General features: G+C 38.4%; 1 protein-coding gene across 11 annotated transcripts in view; it reads left to right on the top strand.

Moving 5' to 3' along the window:
* PTPRQ (protein tyrosine phosphatase receptor type Q) overlaps positions 1–21,253 on the top strand; it is a 201,253-nt gene that overhangs the window by 78,110 nt on the left and 101,890 nt on the right. For 10 of the 11 annotated variants that reach the window (XM_067559886.1, XM_067559884.1, XM_067559892.1 and 7 more), the window contains 9 exons: positions 521–693; positions 3,456–3,666; positions 5,403–5,552; positions 5,672–5,851; positions 6,967–7,074; positions 11,434–11,715; positions 15,472–15,654; positions 16,519–16,620; positions 18,847–18,967. In XM_067559886.1, coding sequence (XP_067415987.1) covers positions 521–693; positions 3,456–3,666; positions 5,403–5,552; positions 5,672–5,851; positions 6,967–7,074; positions 11,434–11,715; positions 15,472–15,654; positions 16,519–16,620; positions 18,847–18,967 — 1,510 coding nt within the window. The remainder of the gene's footprint in view (positions 1–520; positions 694–3,455; positions 3,667–5,402; positions 5,553–5,671; positions 5,852–6,966; positions 7,075–11,433; positions 11,716–15,471; positions 15,655–16,518; positions 16,621–18,846; positions 18,968–21,253) is intronic. The other variant, XM_067559889.1, reaches the window with a different exon arrangement.

Below are 21,253 nucleotides of genomic sequence, written 5' to 3'. Positions count from 1 at the left end.
ACATAACACATACTAAATGGAGAAATAAAAATAAAGTTAATAAAAAAGAGATACACAAAATGTGGCCATCATCAGTTATAATTTTCCAAATATTTTTTCATTTCATGCATGTATATATATTTGTTTCATTTAGGCATAAGTTTGTTTAAGTTGGTGTAGATCAGCATAGGACCACTGACTTCCAGTGCAATGACTTCAGTGGAGCTATTCTGATTTACACCAGATGAGGATCTGGCCCTGTTCCATACAGTCCTATTAAAATACTGGATATCATATAACTATCTGCATGTTTTAAAATCATGATTTAACCAGTGGGATAAAATTTATTTAAAGTAACTTGTTGATTGAACTGGAATAACTCAGTTCATAAGCAGTGTAAATCTGATTAGATGCTTAGATTGCCTTTGCTCAATATGCTGAAAAAGTTTACAATAACATTTAGAAATCGGCAGTGTTTAATTAAATTCAATACTGGAGATAGTTAGTTATTTTAAGGGTTTTTTGTTTGTGTTTGTTTTAGCTCCAAGTGCTGTATCTGATTTACAACTAGTAGAAGTAGAAGCCACTCTCATCAGAATTGCTTGGAGGAAACCACAACAACCGAATGGAATCATTACCCAATATAGGGTAAAAGTGTTAGCTCAAGAGACAGGAGTGACTGTGGAAAATACCATTCTCACAGGGAAAACTAAGGTATTTTGGTTTTTATTTGGCTATTCAGTTTTGGTTGCCTTGCTCATGTAAGTAGTTGGTGTAATTTTATTTTAAATTATAAAATTAGTTACTCTTGACTATTTCATGTTCTATTGTTAATTGAGAGTTAAACTGAGAGTTTCTAGTTTCACCTAACTGCAGTGTCATGTAGGGTATATCCACACTGCAATAAAAGGCCCTCCCCGGCTCTGGTCGGTTGACTTGTGCTCACAGTGCTGTGGCTGTAGCTGTGGATCTAAAAATTGTAGTGTAGATGATTTGGGCTTGGGCTGGAGCCTAGATTCTGAAACTGTGCAAGTGGGGGAGCCTGGGCTCTAGCCCAAGTTTGAATGTTTATAATGCAATTTTTAGCTCCACATCCCAAGCCCTGCCAGCCCAAGTCAATTGACCTGGGCTCTGAGATCTTGGGTTTTCATTGCAAGGTAGATGTACCAATGAACGCTTCCAGGCGTATATCACTAAAATGGTTTTGACTTTACAGTTGAGCAAATGTGGCAAAGCATAAGAGACAGAGATTGTCTTTTTGACAATAAAGATTTAAAGACACTTTTTGCCACAATGTATCTGGTACCAGTAAATATTATGTGGACTTTTCCATGTTAATTTGGAAAAGTATCTATATGCATATTAGCCATTTTCTTAAGTTCTGCTAGTCTAGATTCTGCCATCTGTACTCAGGTTGAGTCCTGCCTTACTCCAAAATGAATGGACTGTTGGCACAGTACGATATTACTAGGGTGACCATATTTTCCCAAGGGGAAAACGGAACATCATGTGGGGCTAGCCGGGGCCCTCACCAACCCCTTTGTATGGGACTGGGCCAGCCCTCCGTCTGTGTGGGGCTGGGCCTCCCCTGCTGCACCCCTGCATGGGTCAGGCCCAGGTTGGGCCGAATCACCATCCCTGTGTGGGGCCAGCCCTGAGCTGGCTTGAGCCACCCCCTCCATGCGGGGCCAGGCCAACCCACTCCTGCTGCCAGTTCATGTGGAGCCAGCCTGGGCTGCCCAGCCCTGCCGCCCACCCATGCATGGCTGGCGTCGCTGCTTGCCCCCTTGCACATTCCTTCGTGCCCCACTAGGGGTCACACTCCCTTTTTTGGCAAAACTGGCATTTGTCCTGTTTGGTCTTGACAACTGATGATCCCAAAAAAGTTAGGACAGCCAAAATAGGGCTTAAAAAAGAGACTGTCCCGGCCAAAACGGGACATATGATCACCCTAGGTATTATTGAACTTGAATAAAAGTGGCAGAATCTGATTCTCCGTGTTTACTGATATTGCTCTAAACAAAGACTTTTTTTATGATTTGTCATAGAAAAGGGAACTTTAAAAAAAAATCTCATTTTAATAGTGACTTTTAAATCATTATTTTATTTTTTTTATGTTTAGGAATACTGATTTCCAAGAAAGAGTTTATTTTTCAAAATAAACATGTTACCCAAATAAATAGTTGGCATTATTATTAGTATTATTTAATTTATTTACAGTAGTGTTCTCTTCCCTAGCTGAGAATGGGATCCTATTGTGATAGGCAGTATAGAAACATGCAGTTAGAGAGAGTTTGTACTCTGGGAGCTTAGAGACAAAGAACGTTTTATTAGTTCCATTTTCCAGATTGGAAACTGTGGCTCAGAAAAATTTAGTAGAGATGGTCAAAATTTCCTGTTTTTTTTTTTTTTAATGAAACTTTGATTTGAAATTTTAATTTGAAATTTTAAAAATATGAAAAAAATATTCAGCTAGATTTTTATAAATATATTTTTGGGGGGTGTTCAATCAGCTACAGAGCTTGTCAGAATTTGTTTTATTTTTTGAAAAAATTCACATAATTTTCAAATTTCAACAAAATGTCACGATTTTTTACTGGCTTTTCAACCAGATTTGTTATTAAGTGACTTGTACGAAGTCACATGGGAAGTCTATGGAAAAGCCTAAAATTGAATCTAGATCCCTTACTTAGTACCTGATCCTATATCATTGACCCAATTATCCTCCTTTCCCCTCTCCCCATTTCTTACCCTTCTGCAGTCCAGTCAGTCTGTTCCTCCTTTTCCTCCATATTCAGCAAGCAGAGAATTGAGAGTGCAGGATAGACAGTTCCCCTCCTCTTAATTTCAGAGCCACAGGGGCCCCCTACAGCCCTGGGCTGGACCATGCTCAGTATAGATAAAATCTGTGGAGAATTTAGCTGCCAAACTCTTATAAGTCTTTATTAGGGAGACATTTAGAAGGCTTTTCACTTGACCCAGATTGAGGTGATTTTTCCTAGGTATGGCAAAAGGCACATTCCTGACATCAGGGTAACAACCCTACTAAGTTTCTAGACCTTGCTCCCAAGCAGGGGGACACTGGACCGTCTTAATTAAATGGTTGTAAGAATTTTGTTAACGTGAGCAAAGCATCATATTTCTCTTTAATCCTGTTTTCAGAAAGTACAAAACTGTTTTAGCTGAAACTTAAAAAAAAAAAAAAAATCAACTTGAGTCAGATACCGAGCATAGAAGATTTAGCTCAAATAGTTAAAGCTTATCAAAGTTATAAGCAATTGAAAATTTTATAATGGGAAGTGTCAGGAAACCTTAATTGTAGTTGGTGATACCAGCTTACCTATAATGTATGTTAATCTAAACTCTCTCATATATATACTATTATATACTATTTATATATATAATGAGAAAAATGAGTTAATGGTAAGTGTCATATTTGTTTTGTGATTTATTGTTGTTGTATTTTTAATCTTTAGCATTTGATGGATTCTGTGGATCCAGATATGTTAAATGAAAATATCCAAACTACTTACACTTCGGGTATAGTAGAAACAGCCACTGGATTATATGAAGGCTCAGCTGAGATCTTTCCCACAATACAAACAGTTTCTTCAGTAACATTTACTAGTCTATCTAATGATAACTTGCCCACCATCAAGGGAGCAGCAGAACTACATTCAACTTCTGGTAAATTTTAAGATATTTTTATATCTACCTCATTGTTTAAAAGGTCCCAGTCAGTGTCACAAATATGATCTTTAGCACAGAGTTCAACCAAATTATTAATGGATCATTTTCCAGAGTCAAATTTTTTACTACCAAATAACCTTTTGAAGCAAATGTGAATGCCACACAGGCAGGAACTAGCCCCTTATCACCCAGTTGACCTTCTTCCTAGTGAAAGTAGCACACTAGAGCCATCAGCCAAGCTGCATAGACAATCAGTTATTACAGTTGCCAAAGCAGGTGTGATTGGAGGGGATTAACATATCTCTGAGCCCTTCACAGACCTAGATTTCCCTGAGCTTTTTGACTAATAGGTTTTGAAATGTCACTAAAGGTAAATAGGTCAAAAGTTACAACTCTGCTGGAAGGGGTGGCAAACAGGTGGAGATGACCCCCCATGTCATGGTGATGTCATTAGAGTATACACTTGTTCTGCATTATCAATGGAACATTGTTTCTTTTCCCAGTATGGATATTTATGACCCATTAAACAAGACTAAGTTGACAGATACAGGCTTAAAATACCTCTCCAAATTTTTACAATGAGAGCTTTACACAGCAGACAGAGGGCCAAATTCTGATTTTATTTACACTCCATTAAAGTCCCTGCATCTGGTTTGCAGTGTTTTTGTAGCTGTGTTGGTCACAGGATATCAGAGAGACAAGGTGGATGAGGTAATCTTTTATTAGACCAACATTTTTGGTGAAAGAGAGAAGCTTTCAATCTTACACAGAGCCCTTCTTCAGATCTGCATCTGGTGTAATGCTGTATTCAAGTATAAGTAACTTATTTTATCTTGAAAATATTTCTCAATTTGATACAGACCGGTTTTCAGAAGTGGCCACTGATTTTGTATGCCTCCATTTTTGAATACTAAACTTGAGACCCTTTGGTTTCCACCCCCTTTATGTGCATGTTCAGAATCCTGCAGTGTAATGACACCTCTATGGTGCACTGATTTTGACTATAACAATCAGCTGGCTACTGAGTTTAGCCTATCCCCCTAATATCCTGAATATTCTGATTCAACCCTGGCCTGGCCCATATCATTCCCACCTTTCAAAATACCAACATGAAGGGATCTCCTTGAGGAGATTCATGAGTAGATGCTCTTGAGATTGATCACATCAATCAGCTAGGGAGAAGGAAAAGGAAATTCCTCCCTCTCTGTAGAAAACAATCCAAGGCTTATCCCTAGTTTGGTGGATTCCTATCGGTACTGGGAGGCTGGGGCCATCTACACAGAGGCCTTGTTCTTCCATACCAGTTTTGGTCCCCAGTATTGTTACTCCCATCCCAAATTCCTTAGGGCCACAGACCCCAAGATCCACAGACGATGCGGGGGACAATCTGCATTCCCTGTCCTAAGTTATCCTGCCTACTGTTTTGCCTAGCCCACTGAGTGTCCACCCAATCCCCAAGCCTGGATGGAGAATGGACTTTGTGGAGAGGCCTCTACAGGGTTTAGGGAAGAGGGATGGATGTGCAAACTTGGGGAGATCCATGCACAGAGTGTCCAATCTATGTGTGAATTAGAGGCCATGATCTAGCCTACTATTTATATATTCTAATTGCCATGAAAGTGAAGTGAAAATGCCTACAATGAAATGTGTGTGCAAAAATATTTCAGCTTAAAGGGTGAAAAAATGATTTAATTATACAAATGGATAACAAATCATTTTTCTTTTAACCACAGATAACCAGTATGTCATCATTTCAACGGAACAACTGTCATATGCAATAAAAGGACTTGTACCATTCACAGAATATACAATCAGTGTGTCAGCTTTCACCATTATTGGAGAAGGGCCTCCAGCTGTTCTCACAGTTATCACAAGTGAACAAGGTAACATTTTATTATAGCTTTGAAATAATTTCAGGTAAGGAATTCCTCTTTTCACCTCAGTTTTTGCCATGATTTTATCATTCCTTCACCCACATTAACTCTTGTTTTTGTTTCTTAAGTTCCAAGCTCAGTGCAAAATATTTATTATAAAAATATTAGCTCATCATCTATTTTGCTGTACTGGGATCCTCCAGCAAATCCCAATGGAAAAATCACTCATTATACAATTTATGCAATGGAACTGGACACAAGGAGAGCATTTCACATGACAACTGCAAATAATAGCTTCTTTATAACAGGTATGGTGTAGCTTCAGCATGAGGGGTGGACTAGATGACTTCTTGAGGTGCCTTTCTGCCTTACATTTTTCTGATTCATAAAAATAGTTACAACTGTGTTATGCAAAATTTATCCAACTGACTATTTAGAAATGTAGGTAATCCAGATCATTTCTCCCTGATCTTCTTGAGAAGGGATGGCTTGGGCATTTCTTGAACATTGTCCCCTCTCCCCTTGCAGCGGGGGGGGGGGGGGGGGGTGTGTGGACAATGAAGCTGGAGGAGAGGAGGGAGTGGGCCTGGGGGAGAAGACCTATTGTACCCACCTCCAGGTCCATGGAAGTTACCCACGAAAGGTAATAAGCTCTAGGTCCAGGGACTGGCATGGCTAGGGAGCTCCTTGGCAATATAACTCCAATGGAATTGCTCTGCCTGTAAACTGAGTGGGTTGTTGGGGGCCAGAGATGGTGCAGGGGCAGAGTCCAAGCTTCTTGTGGATTCTGTCAGAGGAATCTGTCAATTTTGAGGGGGTGGCTTTTCTATAGCAGGTAAAACCCACCATCCTGGCTCCTTGGGAATGATAGTTAGTAATTTCTGCAAGGGATTTCTAATGGAGATTTTCTCATAAAACAGCCCCTTGTTGGATTTTCACATGGGTGAGGGTTAGTGTGGCTCAATGTTTCTGGGTTGCTAGTTCTTTTTATGACATTTACATTTTACACAGTATGTGTTAGAAGTTTATCTTTTTCTACTTTTTAAACAATATCTTTTTGTGTATTAATTGAAGAAAAGGTTTCCAATTGTGGGTTTTCGACACCTGTTCATACTAAACAAAGCACTAAAATATATATGTGCGCATACACACACACTGGATTCCTAATAGATAAATTGTTAAAACTACAGAAATTGAAGTCAGTGGAAGTGATTAGTTGAAGCCCCAAACATAACTTTTATTTTAAAATATCTCATAGAGGCTCTCTGGGTTATCAATTGTTCTTTTAAGTTACAGAAATTCTTATACATCTATGAAAACTATTTGAACATTGCCCATTTTTATACTGAATATGTGAACTAAAAGGAAAAGAGGATGTTTAAGAAGAATCACATGTTAAGATTTTTTTTCTTACTCTTCCCAGGTCTGAAAAAGTACACAAATTATAAAATGAGAGTAGCAGCTTCCACTATGGTGGGAGAAAGTGCTCTGTCTGAAGAGAACGATATTTTTGTGAGAACACCTGAAGATGGTACGTCTCTTATTTGCAATGATATGCAGGCACTGGGTGCATGCACAAATGAAGGATAAAACATACAAATTGAGATTTAGTTCCAAAATTTGGAATCTTCCCAAATCCACTCAAGCTACGACTGTCCCACTTCCCAGTTTTGCTCCCTCAGCCCTCAGGCCTGGGAGCAAAGAAATAAACTTCAGCATTACCTGAAGGTCAGCAAATTTGGGCTCTTGTGCACCAATGGGGAAGCAGCTCCAGAACCTTCACTGAAAATGCCCTAATTAAACCTGGGGCTATTAGCTTGGAAGATCCACAACTTCTCCATATTATCATGATGTGGAAAGTAGGTTGTTTCTGAGGCATCCAGAACCTAAACCATTAAAGATTTTATATCTTAAACCCAGCATTTTAAATTGCACTCAGAAACGATTTGGAAGCCATTTCAGATCATGGAACATAGGTTAATGTGCTGTCTACAAGTGGACCTGCTGAACGAGTGAGCAACAGCATTATTCTGCATAAACAATAGTTTCTGAGTTGAATGATGGTGTAGCCATTTGTAGAGTGCAGTGTACTGGTCTTTATTATCCTTTGAGACTGATGTGTAATTTTAGCATAAAATATAATATTGCAGGGACCAGCCCGTGGTTATAGATCACATCAAGATATTGTAGCTCTATGTGGGACTTTGAGAACAACCCCTCTCTACAGAGCATGTGTCTCTCAAAACTTGCATGCATAGGAGTTACTACTAGAAGTATTAAGTCCTGCTTTGTGTTGGCATTGCCTTGAGTAATGGGTGGATTGTATGTACACAGGTGTCAACGGTAGCATAGCTCCTTAGAGAGTCCTGCCTCCAGAGGGGAAGGGAAGGCCAAGTGGCAGCATGGATGGACCAGCACACCACATAATCTGTCCTGCTTTTCCCTATCAATCCCCGAGAGGCATAGGATTTGGATCCTATCCCCCTGCAATTTCCTATCATGTAAAGGGAACCTTGTTTGGAAACTTAGGGTAGGGAAAGCTGTAACATTCCCTAGGCCCTCTCTCACTCTCATTACTGTGGGTTTTACCTTAAGTGGGTAAGATATGGCTCAGAAGCCGTCTTGCCTGTTTAACACCATATGGAAAATGGAATAGTAATTTTGTGGGGCCATATCTCAGAATGCTTCACAATAATTATGTATGTAAAATGAAGCAATTTATTTGGATTTTTACCAATCATAGTAAAAGAGCTGCTCTTGTGACCCTTGACAGGCTTAAAAAATACAGTAAGGATATGTCTACCCTTGGAGCTAGGGGTGTGATTCTCAGCTTGAGTAAACATACTCAGACAAGCTCTCATTGAGCTAGCGCACTAAAAATATTAGTGTAGTCATGGTGGCACGGTCAGCAGCAGTGGCAGCACAGGCTAGCAGCCTGGAGTACATACTTACAGAGTCTGGGCTGATTTGTACTGAGGGAGGCTAGCCTGTGCCACTGCTGCCCATGCTTCTGCTAGCTAGTGCGACTATGTCTATTTGAGCTGTGAATCACACCCTGAGCTCCAAATGTAGATGTAGCCAAATAGACAGAGCCATCAATCACACTGATCAGATTAGAGCAATATGGAACCCCTTGTGACTTTTAGCCCCAGCTTTGAGGTAGTGCAGAGCTGTACCACTCCAGTGGGGTCACAGGAAGACATTCTGAGCCTCCCTGAGGTAAAAAGTATTCTGGAACTTCCTCAAGTGCAGGGGAGTACACACTGCGTACAACCTCTTAGGCGCATGTAACGTACTCTTCTTTCAGTGGACTGTCAGATCCACCGGTTGATGTGAAGAGGAACAGGGCCACAGATCGGCCTACTTCCCCGCTCCCGTGAAATGGCTTTCTTTACCACAATATACCGCAGTGAGGAATACTGGATAAATGCCTGGGTAGATTGCATCCAAGGGGACATGAACAGCAGCTGTCACTGACCCCTACACTGAGAGCAGAATGAACATAGAGAGGTTTTGGCTTATGAGAGGGCCAGTCACAATTTGGCCGTTAAGAGTATGTCTACACTATGGTTAGACACCCGCGGTTGGCCCATGTCAGCTGACTCAAGCTCCTGGGGTTCGGAGTGTTTAATTGCAGTGTAGGCATTCAGGCTTGGACTACAGACTGTGCTCTGGGACCCTCCTATTTCGCAGGGTCCTAGAACCTTGTCCCCAGCCCAAGCCCAAAGGTCTACACTGCAATTAAACAGCCCCTTAGACCAAGTCAGCTGGCACAGGCCAAAGCAGTTTTTTAATTGCAGTGTAGACATACCCTAAGAGGCAGGATTGGTGGTACTGAGCACACAAACACCTCAGATCAAATTAATTCCTGATGTAATTCATTTACATTAGTGTTGTTACACCAGGGATGAATTTGGTCTAGTGAGTCCTACCATCCTGGTATGAGATGGGAGGGACTCCACCATATGATTCTGAAAGAATCTAGCCACTGGTTCGGAGACACAATAATTGTTGAAGAGGGGCAGGAGAACTGACCAGAAACATAGCCCTGAAAAGGGAAAGAAATACTCTGACTAACTTCCATTTAGTTTACCTACTACAGCTGCTGATTGATGACCATGAAGATCTCTGTGTAAATCTTGTGTGCAGTGGTGTGAAGGTCACACAGAAAGCAAGTCTAGCTGTGGGATAAATTAGTGGCTATGCTTGCTTGCAGTGTCCGGACCTCTAGCTGATGACCACAGTGTAGTCACAAGGCACTATATATATAAATGGGCAAAAGTGAGCCTGCACTTAGGCACAAAATCAGCTGTAGATATAAATATCTCTTCCATAGAAGAGCTCCTCACATACTCACTACTAATATATGCACTATATAAAATTTAATATGATATAATAAACACTTGTTTTATTGCCTGAGCAGCAGAAAAATTGTGGTAGTAAAGAATATTGTCACATTTATACATTTCTTTTGTTCCTTATTTCCTTTATTAATTATTAGTGTTGGGCTTTGAGGTTCAGTTCATATAAATGTTCCGATGTCTCAAAGCTTATCTTGAACCTTCTTGGCCTGGAGGTTTCACAGAGATTTCCAGTGGTTCCTTATGAGCTTCTGAATCAGTAGATTCCAGTTGTAATAGGTCACCATTCCGGGTCACACAGCTGCCTGCATGAATATTCCAATGTACAGTAACTTCCAGTTCTTGATTTCTCTGGCATGGAAAGATAATTAAAAGCAACAGCAAAGTATCCTCAATTCTGAGAGAAATATGGATCGATGAAGACCTATAAACTACATACTTAAACTATAAATGGGAATTAAAGGTAATTTCCTATTCTCCAGTGGTACAGTATAGCTCACTGAAGCCTGTGGAATTAAACTGGTGTAAAACTGGTGAAAATGAGAGAAGAATCAGACCTAACGTCTATTGCTCTGAACCTGTAATCAGATCCATGAAGGCCGATCATTACACCCAGATGAAATCCCACTAAAGTTGGTGGGAATCCACATAGGCATATATGAATATGGCTGTAGGATCATTGCTTAAATTACAACATTGCAAGAGAGATGGCGACACACACAGGGACTGGTTGGAGGAGGGAGGAAAAAAGTTATAGTGATGTAATATCTGTATATATTGCTATATTTAGTAGTGCACATGTCCTGGAATTTTTCATGATTTAAACACATTATTTAAAATACTGTTTTTATTTCTCTTTGTGGCAAAATATGTTTTAAGGAGGGACTTGAAGGATGAGAGGAAGGTGCAGGGATTGTGGTCTAGGTCACAAAGGCGGTTCTAGGCAGAGATGGTTGTATGGAAGAAGGCACAGAAGTCTGAATAGAAGTCAAAGGGGTTGGCTGGGAAGAATGAGGGGATGATTGTGGCGGGTGGGGAAGTTTAAAAAAGAGGAGACTTAGAGAAATACACAGGAGCTAAGTTGTGTGCAGGTCTCTGGAGGCAAGGATAAGGAGTTTGATTTTGTGTGAAAGGCAAGAGGAAGCCAGTGAGGGAATTTGACAAGGGCTGGGCACAGAGGTAGGCAAGTCAGGTGATTTTTCCACCTGCATTTTTGGATGGATGGTTGGGTGAGGTGGAGAACAGTTTAGAGAGGCTTCAGTAGTTAGGTGCAAGATGATCCAGGTTCGCACAACAGTTTTACTGGTGGGAAAAGAAGTGTTTCTAAGATATATGAGAATGAAAAACTGGTAGGATTTAATGAGTAATGATTTGGAGGGGAAGGCCATATCATCACCGTTAGCTCTAGCTCTTGATATAGCTGCCTCTAGAAATGTCTAGATATTAGAAACGTGTACATTTATGAGAACAGTTCTCTATACAATCAGTTAAAAATTTCAAAGACCTGTATTCTGTGTTTTGCATTACAGAACCTGGTACTCCACCCCAGAATGTGGAGGTGTTAGATGTAACTGCAACAGAAATATACTTGAGATGGTCACCACCAGAGCAAACTAACGGGATCATAACTCATTATGAAGTTGTGTACAATTATGCCAATGACATATTTATTAAAAATACCTCAGCTACAAGTATATTTTTAAATGACATGAAACCGTACACTCTCTACAACATTTCTGTAAGGGCTTTCACTAGACTTGGCCATGGTAATCAGTCATCATTTCCACTGTCTGTAAGAACTTCTGAAATTGGTGAGTATATTTCTTAAAAATACTGTAATTTGTCTACTTTTGATAGCCTGTGGTGACATTTTATGCCAATTCATGTTACTGTCATATTCATTGTATGCCCAATACTTCTTTCCTGCACCTGTGCAAGAACTGAGTAGAGAGTGGGAGTAGAGAATAGGGAGTAGAGGGAAATGAGAGCTGAGATGTAGAATGGGGACCCGGTTATATATTGTAGCACCTTATACAGTCCTAGTCTTTTACAATTTCTCCTGCTCTGCAGTAAAAGAATATCATTTTCAAAGAAAAGGAGGAATTTCAAAAGGCCTGGATTGTTGGTGAGGACAAAGAGCTTGAATTTGATGTGGTAAGAGAAAAGAGCCTAGTAAAGAGATTCAAAGACAGATGGTGGTGGCATGATTGAAGCAGCAGGAGAGAAAGATGATGTTATCAGAAATATTCTGGAAAAGAGAGAGGTAAAATGAAACTGAACAGGATTACAGTAGATGAGATAAAGGTTGCCCAGGGTAGGGAAAAGGTGTTTTAGCAGTGGATACTGAGAAGGAAGGGTGGATTTTGGTGATAATAAAGAGAATCAAAAGGGTGTGGTGAGAGATTTGATATTAGGGGTGGGATGGGGATTGAAGTAGGAAGGGAGAAGGAAAGAGAAAAATCAAGCCTGGGAGACAGACAGGATAATGAAAATACCAATAAACATGGAGAAGGGAGGCTGTAGGGATTACGAGATAGGATATCAAAGAGCAGATGTTGGAGAGACAGCTAGAAATGCAGGAAATGATGATGGTCAAGAGGGAAGTCAGGAGCAGAGCTGAGAAAAATCAACTTTGATTTGAACTCATACTATTTTTGCAGGGTCTTTTTTGTCAGATCAAAAAATTCAAAACTTTTTTGTTTCAAATTGACCAAAGTGTTTCTGTTCAATTTGAAACAGTTTTTTCAGTTTTTCAGTTAGTTTTGAGTTGACCAAAATATTTCAGTTGACTCAAAACAAGTTGTTTGAGTTTTTTGTTTTGATTTGTTTAAAGATGTTTTCATAGAATCATAGGGCTGGAAGGGACCTCGAGAGGTCATCTAATCCAGTCCCCTGCACTCATGGCAGGACTAAGTTATATCTAGACCATCCCTGACAGATGTTTGTCTAACCTGCTTTTAAAAAACTCAAATGATGAAGATTCCAGAACCTCCTTAGGCAATTTATTCCAGTGATTAACCACCCTGACAGTTAGGAAGTTTTTCCTAATGTCCAACTTAAACCTCCCTTTCTGCAATTTAAGTCCATTGCTTCTTGTCCTGTCCTTAGAGGTTAAGAAGAACAATTTGTCTCCCCCCTCCTAGTAAAAACCTTTTATGTACTTGAACTGTTATCATGTCCCCTCTCAGTCTTCTCCTTCTCCAGGCTAAACAAACCCATTTCTTTCAGTCTTGCCTCAGAGGTCATGTTTTCTAGTTTTTAACCCCCCCCTTTTTTTTTTGGTGTTTTGTTTTTAAATTGGCTATATTTGAATTTGAAATGCCAATTCAAAACAAAAAGTCAAAATAAAATATTTCCAAATGATTAAATAAAAAAAATTTAGCTTTCTCTAGTTTTTCCCCCCATTTGTATTTTGGTTGAAACTATTAATCAAATTCACAAATAGTTTTGCAGCACAAAAAATGTATTTTTAAACAAAAAAACCCAAAACAATTTGTCAAATTTTTTTTTTTTTGCCTAGTTCCAGTCAGGAGTATAGAAAAGTGATTTTGAATAATTGGCATGTAGGCAGTGGGTGAGTGAATGGGGATAGATAAGGTCACAAAGAAAAGGAGACATGGAGGAGGGGACTGAACAGATTTCTTAGGAATACAGAGGAAGAAAGGATGTGGGGAGCCAATAAATAAGACATTAGTAACCTTGAGAAGGGAAGTTGTATTGGAGTGGTGAGGACAAAAGCAAAGTGGATAGGATCATCTGAAGGAGGGGAAGTCAAGGAAATGAGAGTGAAAAGCATGCTCTAGGATTCTAGAAATAAAGGGGAGAACGGAAGTAGGATGGTAGCAAGAGAAGGAAGTTAGACTGCTGTGTAGTTTGTATCAAGATAGAGAAAGAAGAGACAGAGATATGAAGTTAGTAGGAGCTACAGGCAGCCAGAAACTCTGAAAAGCAGGCCACTTGATAGAGGTTCCTAAGTATGGATTTTGGAGTTTAACTTCATGCATTCGCATTAGAAAACTTTGACTTAACTGTGTTCATTTGGGTAGGCAAAGATGACAGTATGGTGTCCTGGAAGTGAAACTACTTTGTGCTTACTTTCCTGAAAGTTAGCTAATATAATCTGTCATTTGTTTTTAAAAGTCAGTAGGGACCTCAATACCAAGGTCTTAAACATGACATAAATCTTTAATGTATAACTGCATAAAACCTTCTGGCTGGTCACTCCCTCCTTTACCAGTTACCACCATTTCTAGCTGAACATATTGCATCATACAGAAGATGTTACCTGATAAGGAACATGTTCAAGAGGGTATTGTACACTTAGCAACAGGCCCTGAAAAACCTGTACTTGAAATGTATTATTAATCGGTATGTGTTTAAAAAATAAGTCTTGGAAACCTTCACTCATTCTCTAAACTAAACAAATATATTTCAGGTTCTGATCACTCCTTATAATCTGTCCAGGCCCCTCAGGTCCTCCTTTCCTCCTCTCTTGTGGGTACAGAACAATAGGTTGGAAACCAGACCTAGTAGGACACAGAAAAGAAGCTGCAACAACACCCATTATGAGGTCTTCAGAGATGGGATGAATCACAGGGAAGGCAGTTATTTTAAGATTGAAAGTATGGAGGGAACTGGGACCTATTGAAGCATTGTTGTGTTTGTGAGGTCCTTATTAATATTCCACAGCCAAATTAAGAGTCTGTTTAGGATGATTTCCCAGACTCTGATGGAATTTAACCCCTCTCTGGATACTGCTAAATCCTCCCAGCCAGAGGTGACTTATCTCTGGGGCTCATACAAATATTTTTGAAGGGAAAATGTTTTGCATTTTGAATGTAATGGCTTGCATCAAGTAGCAGGTATTTTCAAAATATTTCCTTGGGAGAATACCTAGAATTGTAAAAACCATTTACCCCTATCTACCTTGTCAAACTACATAAGCTGAAAGCTGTGCTGTGATAACCAAACTTATATTTGTATTTTGTTTAATAAAACGATTATACAGTATTATCATGTGGTGGTACCTTCCTCCCTGTTTCTGGGATCTGGGAAAACGTGTTTTTTTTAAATGGGAAAACAAATTAAAAGATTGCCCAGTCCCTGCCCCTTTGCAAGCATGTGTACTGAGATACATGTGGATCAGCAAAGGCAAATGGAAAAATTGTTAGTGGGAGCCCTTTGTTAAAATATTGGCAGCACATCAATGAAGAGTCTCTTGAAAGGGAGCCAAGTTAGAAGTTCATGGTGATAGATTCTGAGGTGTCAGCGAGGAAGCTCAGCATCACACAGTGGGAGGAAACGAGTAAATTGTTTGTCAAGAGGATTCCACAAGTTTGTTAAAGGCCGTACAAAAAAAATCTTATTATCCAGATAGTTTCATTATATATTATAGATACTTTCCTTAAGTCTTTTTGACCTTGCAGCTCAACTTGCTGTAAAAATATAAAATTATTGCTTTCAGTAGAAAAGATCAAATATTTACATTATACTGTATTTTTAATTGTTTAATTTATTAACAAAACTTTGACTTGATTCTTTTGTAACTCTGAATGTTCTTCTTTCAGTTCCTGGTAGTGCACCAGAAAACGTAACCTACAGGAACATCTCATCTACAGAAGTAGAGTTATCATTTTTTCCACCATCTGTTCGCAATGGGATTATACAGAAGTACACTGTGTATCTCAGGAGGATTAATGGAACTGAGCTAAGAATCATAAACACTACTCTTCTGGCAATAAATATTACAGGTTAGTCCATAACATCTTAAATTTGATAGTGTCTGGTTGGTTGATGTTGTATAGTTCATGCTGAATAATTTCTGAGAGACTTAATCTTATATTGACGTAGCAATCAGAAGGAAATATTTAATGTTTGTCAGAAATTTCATGTTTACAACCTTGACTTAAATATGCCGGTCACTTTTCAAGAAGACAGTCAGCACTGACACTAGATTTAGTGCTAATTGTGAATGCTAAGAGTTTGATCCTGCATACACTCTCATATTTAGTGTCACTGACTTCAGTGAGACTACTCAAATGTACAAAATTAAGAACATGTGTAAGTGTTTGTGTGTCTTAATTTTAAAACTTTAGTTTTAAATACAATAATCCATTTTATGGAACAAAAATGGTTTTTAATGATGTGAACATGCAGATTTCTATATTAAGAAAAGCAGATGCCTTCACACTCCTGTAAAACTAAAAGATATTGAAATACTTCAGATTGTGGCTAAGGTTGAGATTTAATTTCAATTGTAAATCTGATTTTCTGAAATCCCAGTTTCTGAATACTTCAAAAGGGTAATTTCCACTTAAAAGTTGGCATACGTGGACTGTGTCCAGCAGAAAATTGGTGTCCAATCTTAGGTGTTATTGGACAAGAAACTTTATGCTGCAGGGCTCAGAAAAAATCATTTTGAAAGTTCTAATACATTTTTGGCACATCTAATGTCAATGTTGAGGTCAGTGGGAGTTGTGAGAGGCTCAGCACTTTTGCCTACCTATGCACCAAGAAGCCTAACTTTAGCGTTTTTTAAACTATTTAAAAAAAAAAGTTAACTGAAATCCCCCACAGAATTTATAAAATAGTTTAATGCATTCTTCTTTCTTTAGGGTTAAAGAAATACACAAAATATACAGTTGAGGTGTCTGCAAGCACTAGCAAGGGTGAAGGGGTTTGTAGTTCACCCCTAAACATACTGACTGATGAAGATGGTAAGTCAGAAAAGAAATTACAATAAATCATTGTCAACTTCTAGTGGAACTTTATTTTAGAGATCTTTGTATGTATGATGTGTCTGGCACTTTTATATAGGCAATTTCCATTTAGATATAATGGATCTTTATTGTTTAATACCTCTGTCAGTATAAGTTATGTCAAATCACAAAAGTTCTGTATATGGAAAGCAACATTATTATTGCTTTAATATCTTATCAGTGTCTTCCATTTTTAAGAACCCTTAATTTACTGTTACTATTTTAACCTATTACAGAAAGGGCAGCAGCAAGTCAGATTGTGACTGTCTCTGAACGGGAGTAAAAGTGGAGGAAGGAAGAAGGCACAGAGAGCCTTCCCCATCCCTTTTGCTTTCTGGGCCTAGAACAGCCATAGTTCTTGTGCTTGGAGCCTTTGGCTCTTCTAAGTAGATGAATTTCTAGTTATAGTTATTAGTATTGTGTTAGTGCTCGAAGGACCTAATCAGTGGCACTAGAGACCCCAAATTGAGCATGGAGGGGTGGGATCAAAGGTAGGGCCAAAGCACTGCCCTCCACACCAGCCAGCAGAGCTGGCCATATAGTATCAGAGTGCATACTACACTTTATTTAATGATATCATAGCATCTGTGCTCCTTCTCTGCTCCAGGCATCGTACTTGCATTAGACACAATCCCTGTGGGGGTCCCTACTGCAGTGGTGGATTTCTGCAAAACTCCCAGAGGTTTTCATCCAAAATCTGAACCGTGTTACTTTGTTCAGTATAAATGTTGCTACAATACATCAAAAAAAGTTTAATTATATAAAATTATACCATTTATTTAAAATGCTTTTCTTTAGAGCAAATATTCATTCTATATTTTAAAGAGTTTACTGCCTGAATTAGGAGGTATATGAGTTAAAGACAAATAATATCTTAGAAATGTAACATGCCAGAGAGTTGTGACATTCAGTATTTGATAGAATTTTTATTGTAGATGTAGTGGTACTGAGGACCATATAACAAGTGAACACTAAATACAACCATCACCATTTACTACCAGTAAATACAGGCCTTCACTGAATTCATTAAGCCTTTCTTCAGGCAAAATTAAGATTTCTTCCAAAATGTACTGAGAGTAAGATGTTTAAAACATTTATGTTGTTCTCTGTGGTTGAGAAAGACAGTGCAATTAAAGGAAGAGCAAAATAAATATTTATAATACACCACAGATATCTTACTCAAAAGTACACACTGTTCAGTGCATCAGACCAAATGCTTCACAGATTTGCTAATAGCTATGCTTATGTTCTCAATTTCCATGCATGACCACAGCCATGAATTTTTAGTACATGATGCCATTTTGTTTAATTTGAAAAAACAAAATTAATGTTAACATTACAACACAGTGCAATACCTTTATCTGGTAGTTAAGAAAAAAATAAACAGTTTCACTTCCTCAATAATACTTTACTAAAAATAGCATTATTCCTAAACATATATATGGATACATTTTCATCACAGCAACATTTGTATGAACCTTAAAATATTTTAATTAGAATTAAATCAAAACGTATTATACAATTTTTATTTAGCTGTGATATCTCAGTACTTAGTGGTTATACAGCTGTCTAGTGTTCATCTTAGAATGAATTTCAGTTGTCTCATTCATTGAATACATGTATATTTTCTTTCATGACATGTTAAATGTATGAATATGTTCCTTACTTGATGAATTGAAAATATTTAACTCTGCATGATATCCCACATTTTTATCATCTCTCAATGCTATATTCATCAATTTTCCCATCTTTTGGTACTTCATATAATTATTTCCAGCTTCACTTCTCCTCAAGGGAACTATTTTGCTATATTTTACATGCATTCACACCTATAAAGCTCTTGCTTTTATTACAAGGGGGAAAATTACAACAATGTACTTGGACAGTAGGTGAATCAGTGTGACATACCCATTGCTCTGTTTTCTCATGAAATATTTTTTTCCACTGAATCACAGAAACAGATGTTTTATCACCACCATGAAAAATCTTCCTTTATTATCAGGCTGAAAAAGTAAAGAAGCGTGGCTATAACACCATTTGATATGGATAGTGTACCTGTGTGCTTCCATAATTCACTTCCCAGCACAAATAATTAAAATCCTATTTAAAGATACTACATTTAACCATGTCACTCACATCTTAGCTGTTTAACAAGTTGTTGTGTTCTGAACTCTCACTTTATAGCTCCTAGTTCACCTCCGCAATCCCTCTTGGTAAAACAGTTGTCGGGTGTCACTGTGAAGTTGTCATGGAAACAACCACTGGAGCCAAATGGAATTATCCTCTATTACACAGTTTATGTCTGGTAAGATTTTCTGGAAATGGTTCTGAAGATAAATATTAATCTGTAATCTAAAAGGAATGAAAGGTTTTTTTTACAGACCTTGTTGATTATATATATTCTGAGAGTGAATATTAATACATTATTTAAAATACTAGCCTTTGGTAAACAGAGATTCCACTCTAAATAGGGGTAAGTGAAAATTGTAAAGTTAAATGATTTGCAAGCATTTAAAGTATTTTTCAATTGTTTTGTGTTTTGCAAAATGAGTTTACATTTAAATTAGCTAGTGATCTCCCATCCTCATATATTAATTGGACCATTTAGGCTCTAATTAATGATAAAATGAGGCACCGACAAATCCTGTTGTCTGGGGTCTGCTAATAAGCTGAAGGTGGATAAACATCCTCCTGATTGGATGGAGATGGCCAACAACCATTTAAAAATGCTGTTTCAGCTCCCATTCAGTGAACTGAGCAAGCAAGGAGTTGTGATAGCAGGAATCCCTGTCCACTCTCTGACATTAGTGCCACCTAGTATTATATTTTATACACATCATATTTCCTACTACTTCAGCATTTCCCATTACTTTGTTACTATGTCCTCTTATCCGTCTTCTTCTCAACTCTGTTACAATGCATATTATAAGAGCTGGATATTATGATTTATGCCTCTTAGGATCTGTGTCTTCTTCCTTCAAAAAGACTATTGTCATTTTTAATCACATCTTAAAACTTTTTTCATTCTCTTCTGAATACTACTTGTTCCAAAGATTTGTCACATCTTCCTTTTGTAAGCCCTGCATATTGCCTTTACTGGGGATTGCCACACGTGACTTGTTTATTTTGCTGTTGTTTATAGTTATTTATTGTATTTATGCTGTGCCTTTCTATTGTCCTTATCCAATGCATAAGGTCAAATAGCTACAGAAATACATACCATGCAATGTAAATTATGTATGCAAAACAATATGAGGAGTTCCTGTAGATATATTACTACTGAATATGCATTCCTTATTTTAAAGGTGACCTAAAAGTTTTTCTTGGCTGTAGCTAATTTTTTTTCTCTTAGTTATGAACTTCTATTTTAAAATAGTGATAAGATTAACACAAGTAATCCCCACTTTCCAGAAGATTATAAAATGGCTTTCCACTATTCCTTCCACTGTACTGGCAAGAGCTGATGTCATCTGCATCTGTGGAGAACTTTGAACTGTGGATGAACTTGTAGCACAAAAAGAGCTCACTCATATTAAGGAATATGATTTTGATGCATACTGTGTTAAAAGACCTAAAGATATTCAAGTTCAAGGAACTTCCTCTTCATTCAGATCTTTCCTTAAGATTTATTATATCTGTGTGATGACCACAGAATGTGTCATTAATAATAATTTTTCAATAACTTGTTAATTGAACCATCTAGATCTGAAATTAATTCACCACAGAACTTCATTGCTGTAACCAGAGCTTAAATTCTCACCGAATATTTCCTGGAGCCCTGGTCCTCAGAGCACATCAGGGCTTGGGGCTTTAGCTCCATGGAGCACATTAGGGCTCTTGCAGGTTTGAGAATACTTACTGGCGCTCTACTCCGCACAGCTCCAGCTGAATTTAAGCCCTGGCTGTAACTCTTGTCCTTCTTTTCACCTCCTCCCTTCTGTTTCTTATCCCCACATACCTTCTCACATCTAAAATGAGATTGCATTAGCTCTTTGAGGTAAGGACCTTGAATGAAAACTCCCATTGACGTCAGTGGAGTCAGGATTTCATCTCTTGTCTTTTAAATTATTTAGAACACTTTTGGGTGCTATAAAATCTTCATAATTAATTACTAGGGATGGCATGGCAAACAAGCACTCTTGCACCACAGCTTTTCTTAGGTGCAACATTTTCCAGTGGATATAACTAATTCCAGAATCTCCTAATATCATGTAAAGAGGCTATTGTGGACCAGATATACACCATCACACAACCTACCCTTCAAGAGGGTACCCAGCAGGTACCCTCTTTCTCCCCACCCACTCTGGAAAAGAAATCCATGTTGGCGTGTGCCCTACCTGGTCAGTGTAGAACATGGAAGTTGGAGGGAGAGGTACCACCTCATAATCTGGACATTAGTGTCCTTCATGCTGTTGAGCCACTGGAAGGAGGCATGGTTGGCGGTGAGTTGAAAAGTGTTCCCCAGCAGGTAGTATTGCAGGGAGTCGATTGCCCACTTGGCAGCAAGAGCGTCTTTTTCTATGGTGGAATAAAAGGTCTCCCTGGGAAGCAATTTAAGACTGGTAGAGGATTGGATGTTCTTCTCCATCAG

Source organism: Emydura macquarii, unplaced genomic scaffold, assembly GCF_026122565.2.
Source record: "Emydura macquarii macquarii isolate MOO-44397 ecotype Brisbane River unplaced genomic scaffold, CSIRO-AGI_Emac_v2 contig_2205, whole genome shotgun sequence".
Taxonomy (NCBI): domain Eukaryota; kingdom Metazoa; phylum Chordata; order Testudines; family Chelidae; genus Emydura; species Emydura macquarii.
The sequence above is the reverse complement of the archived record's forward strand: the minus strand, read 5'-3'. Positions and strand labels throughout refer to the sequence as shown.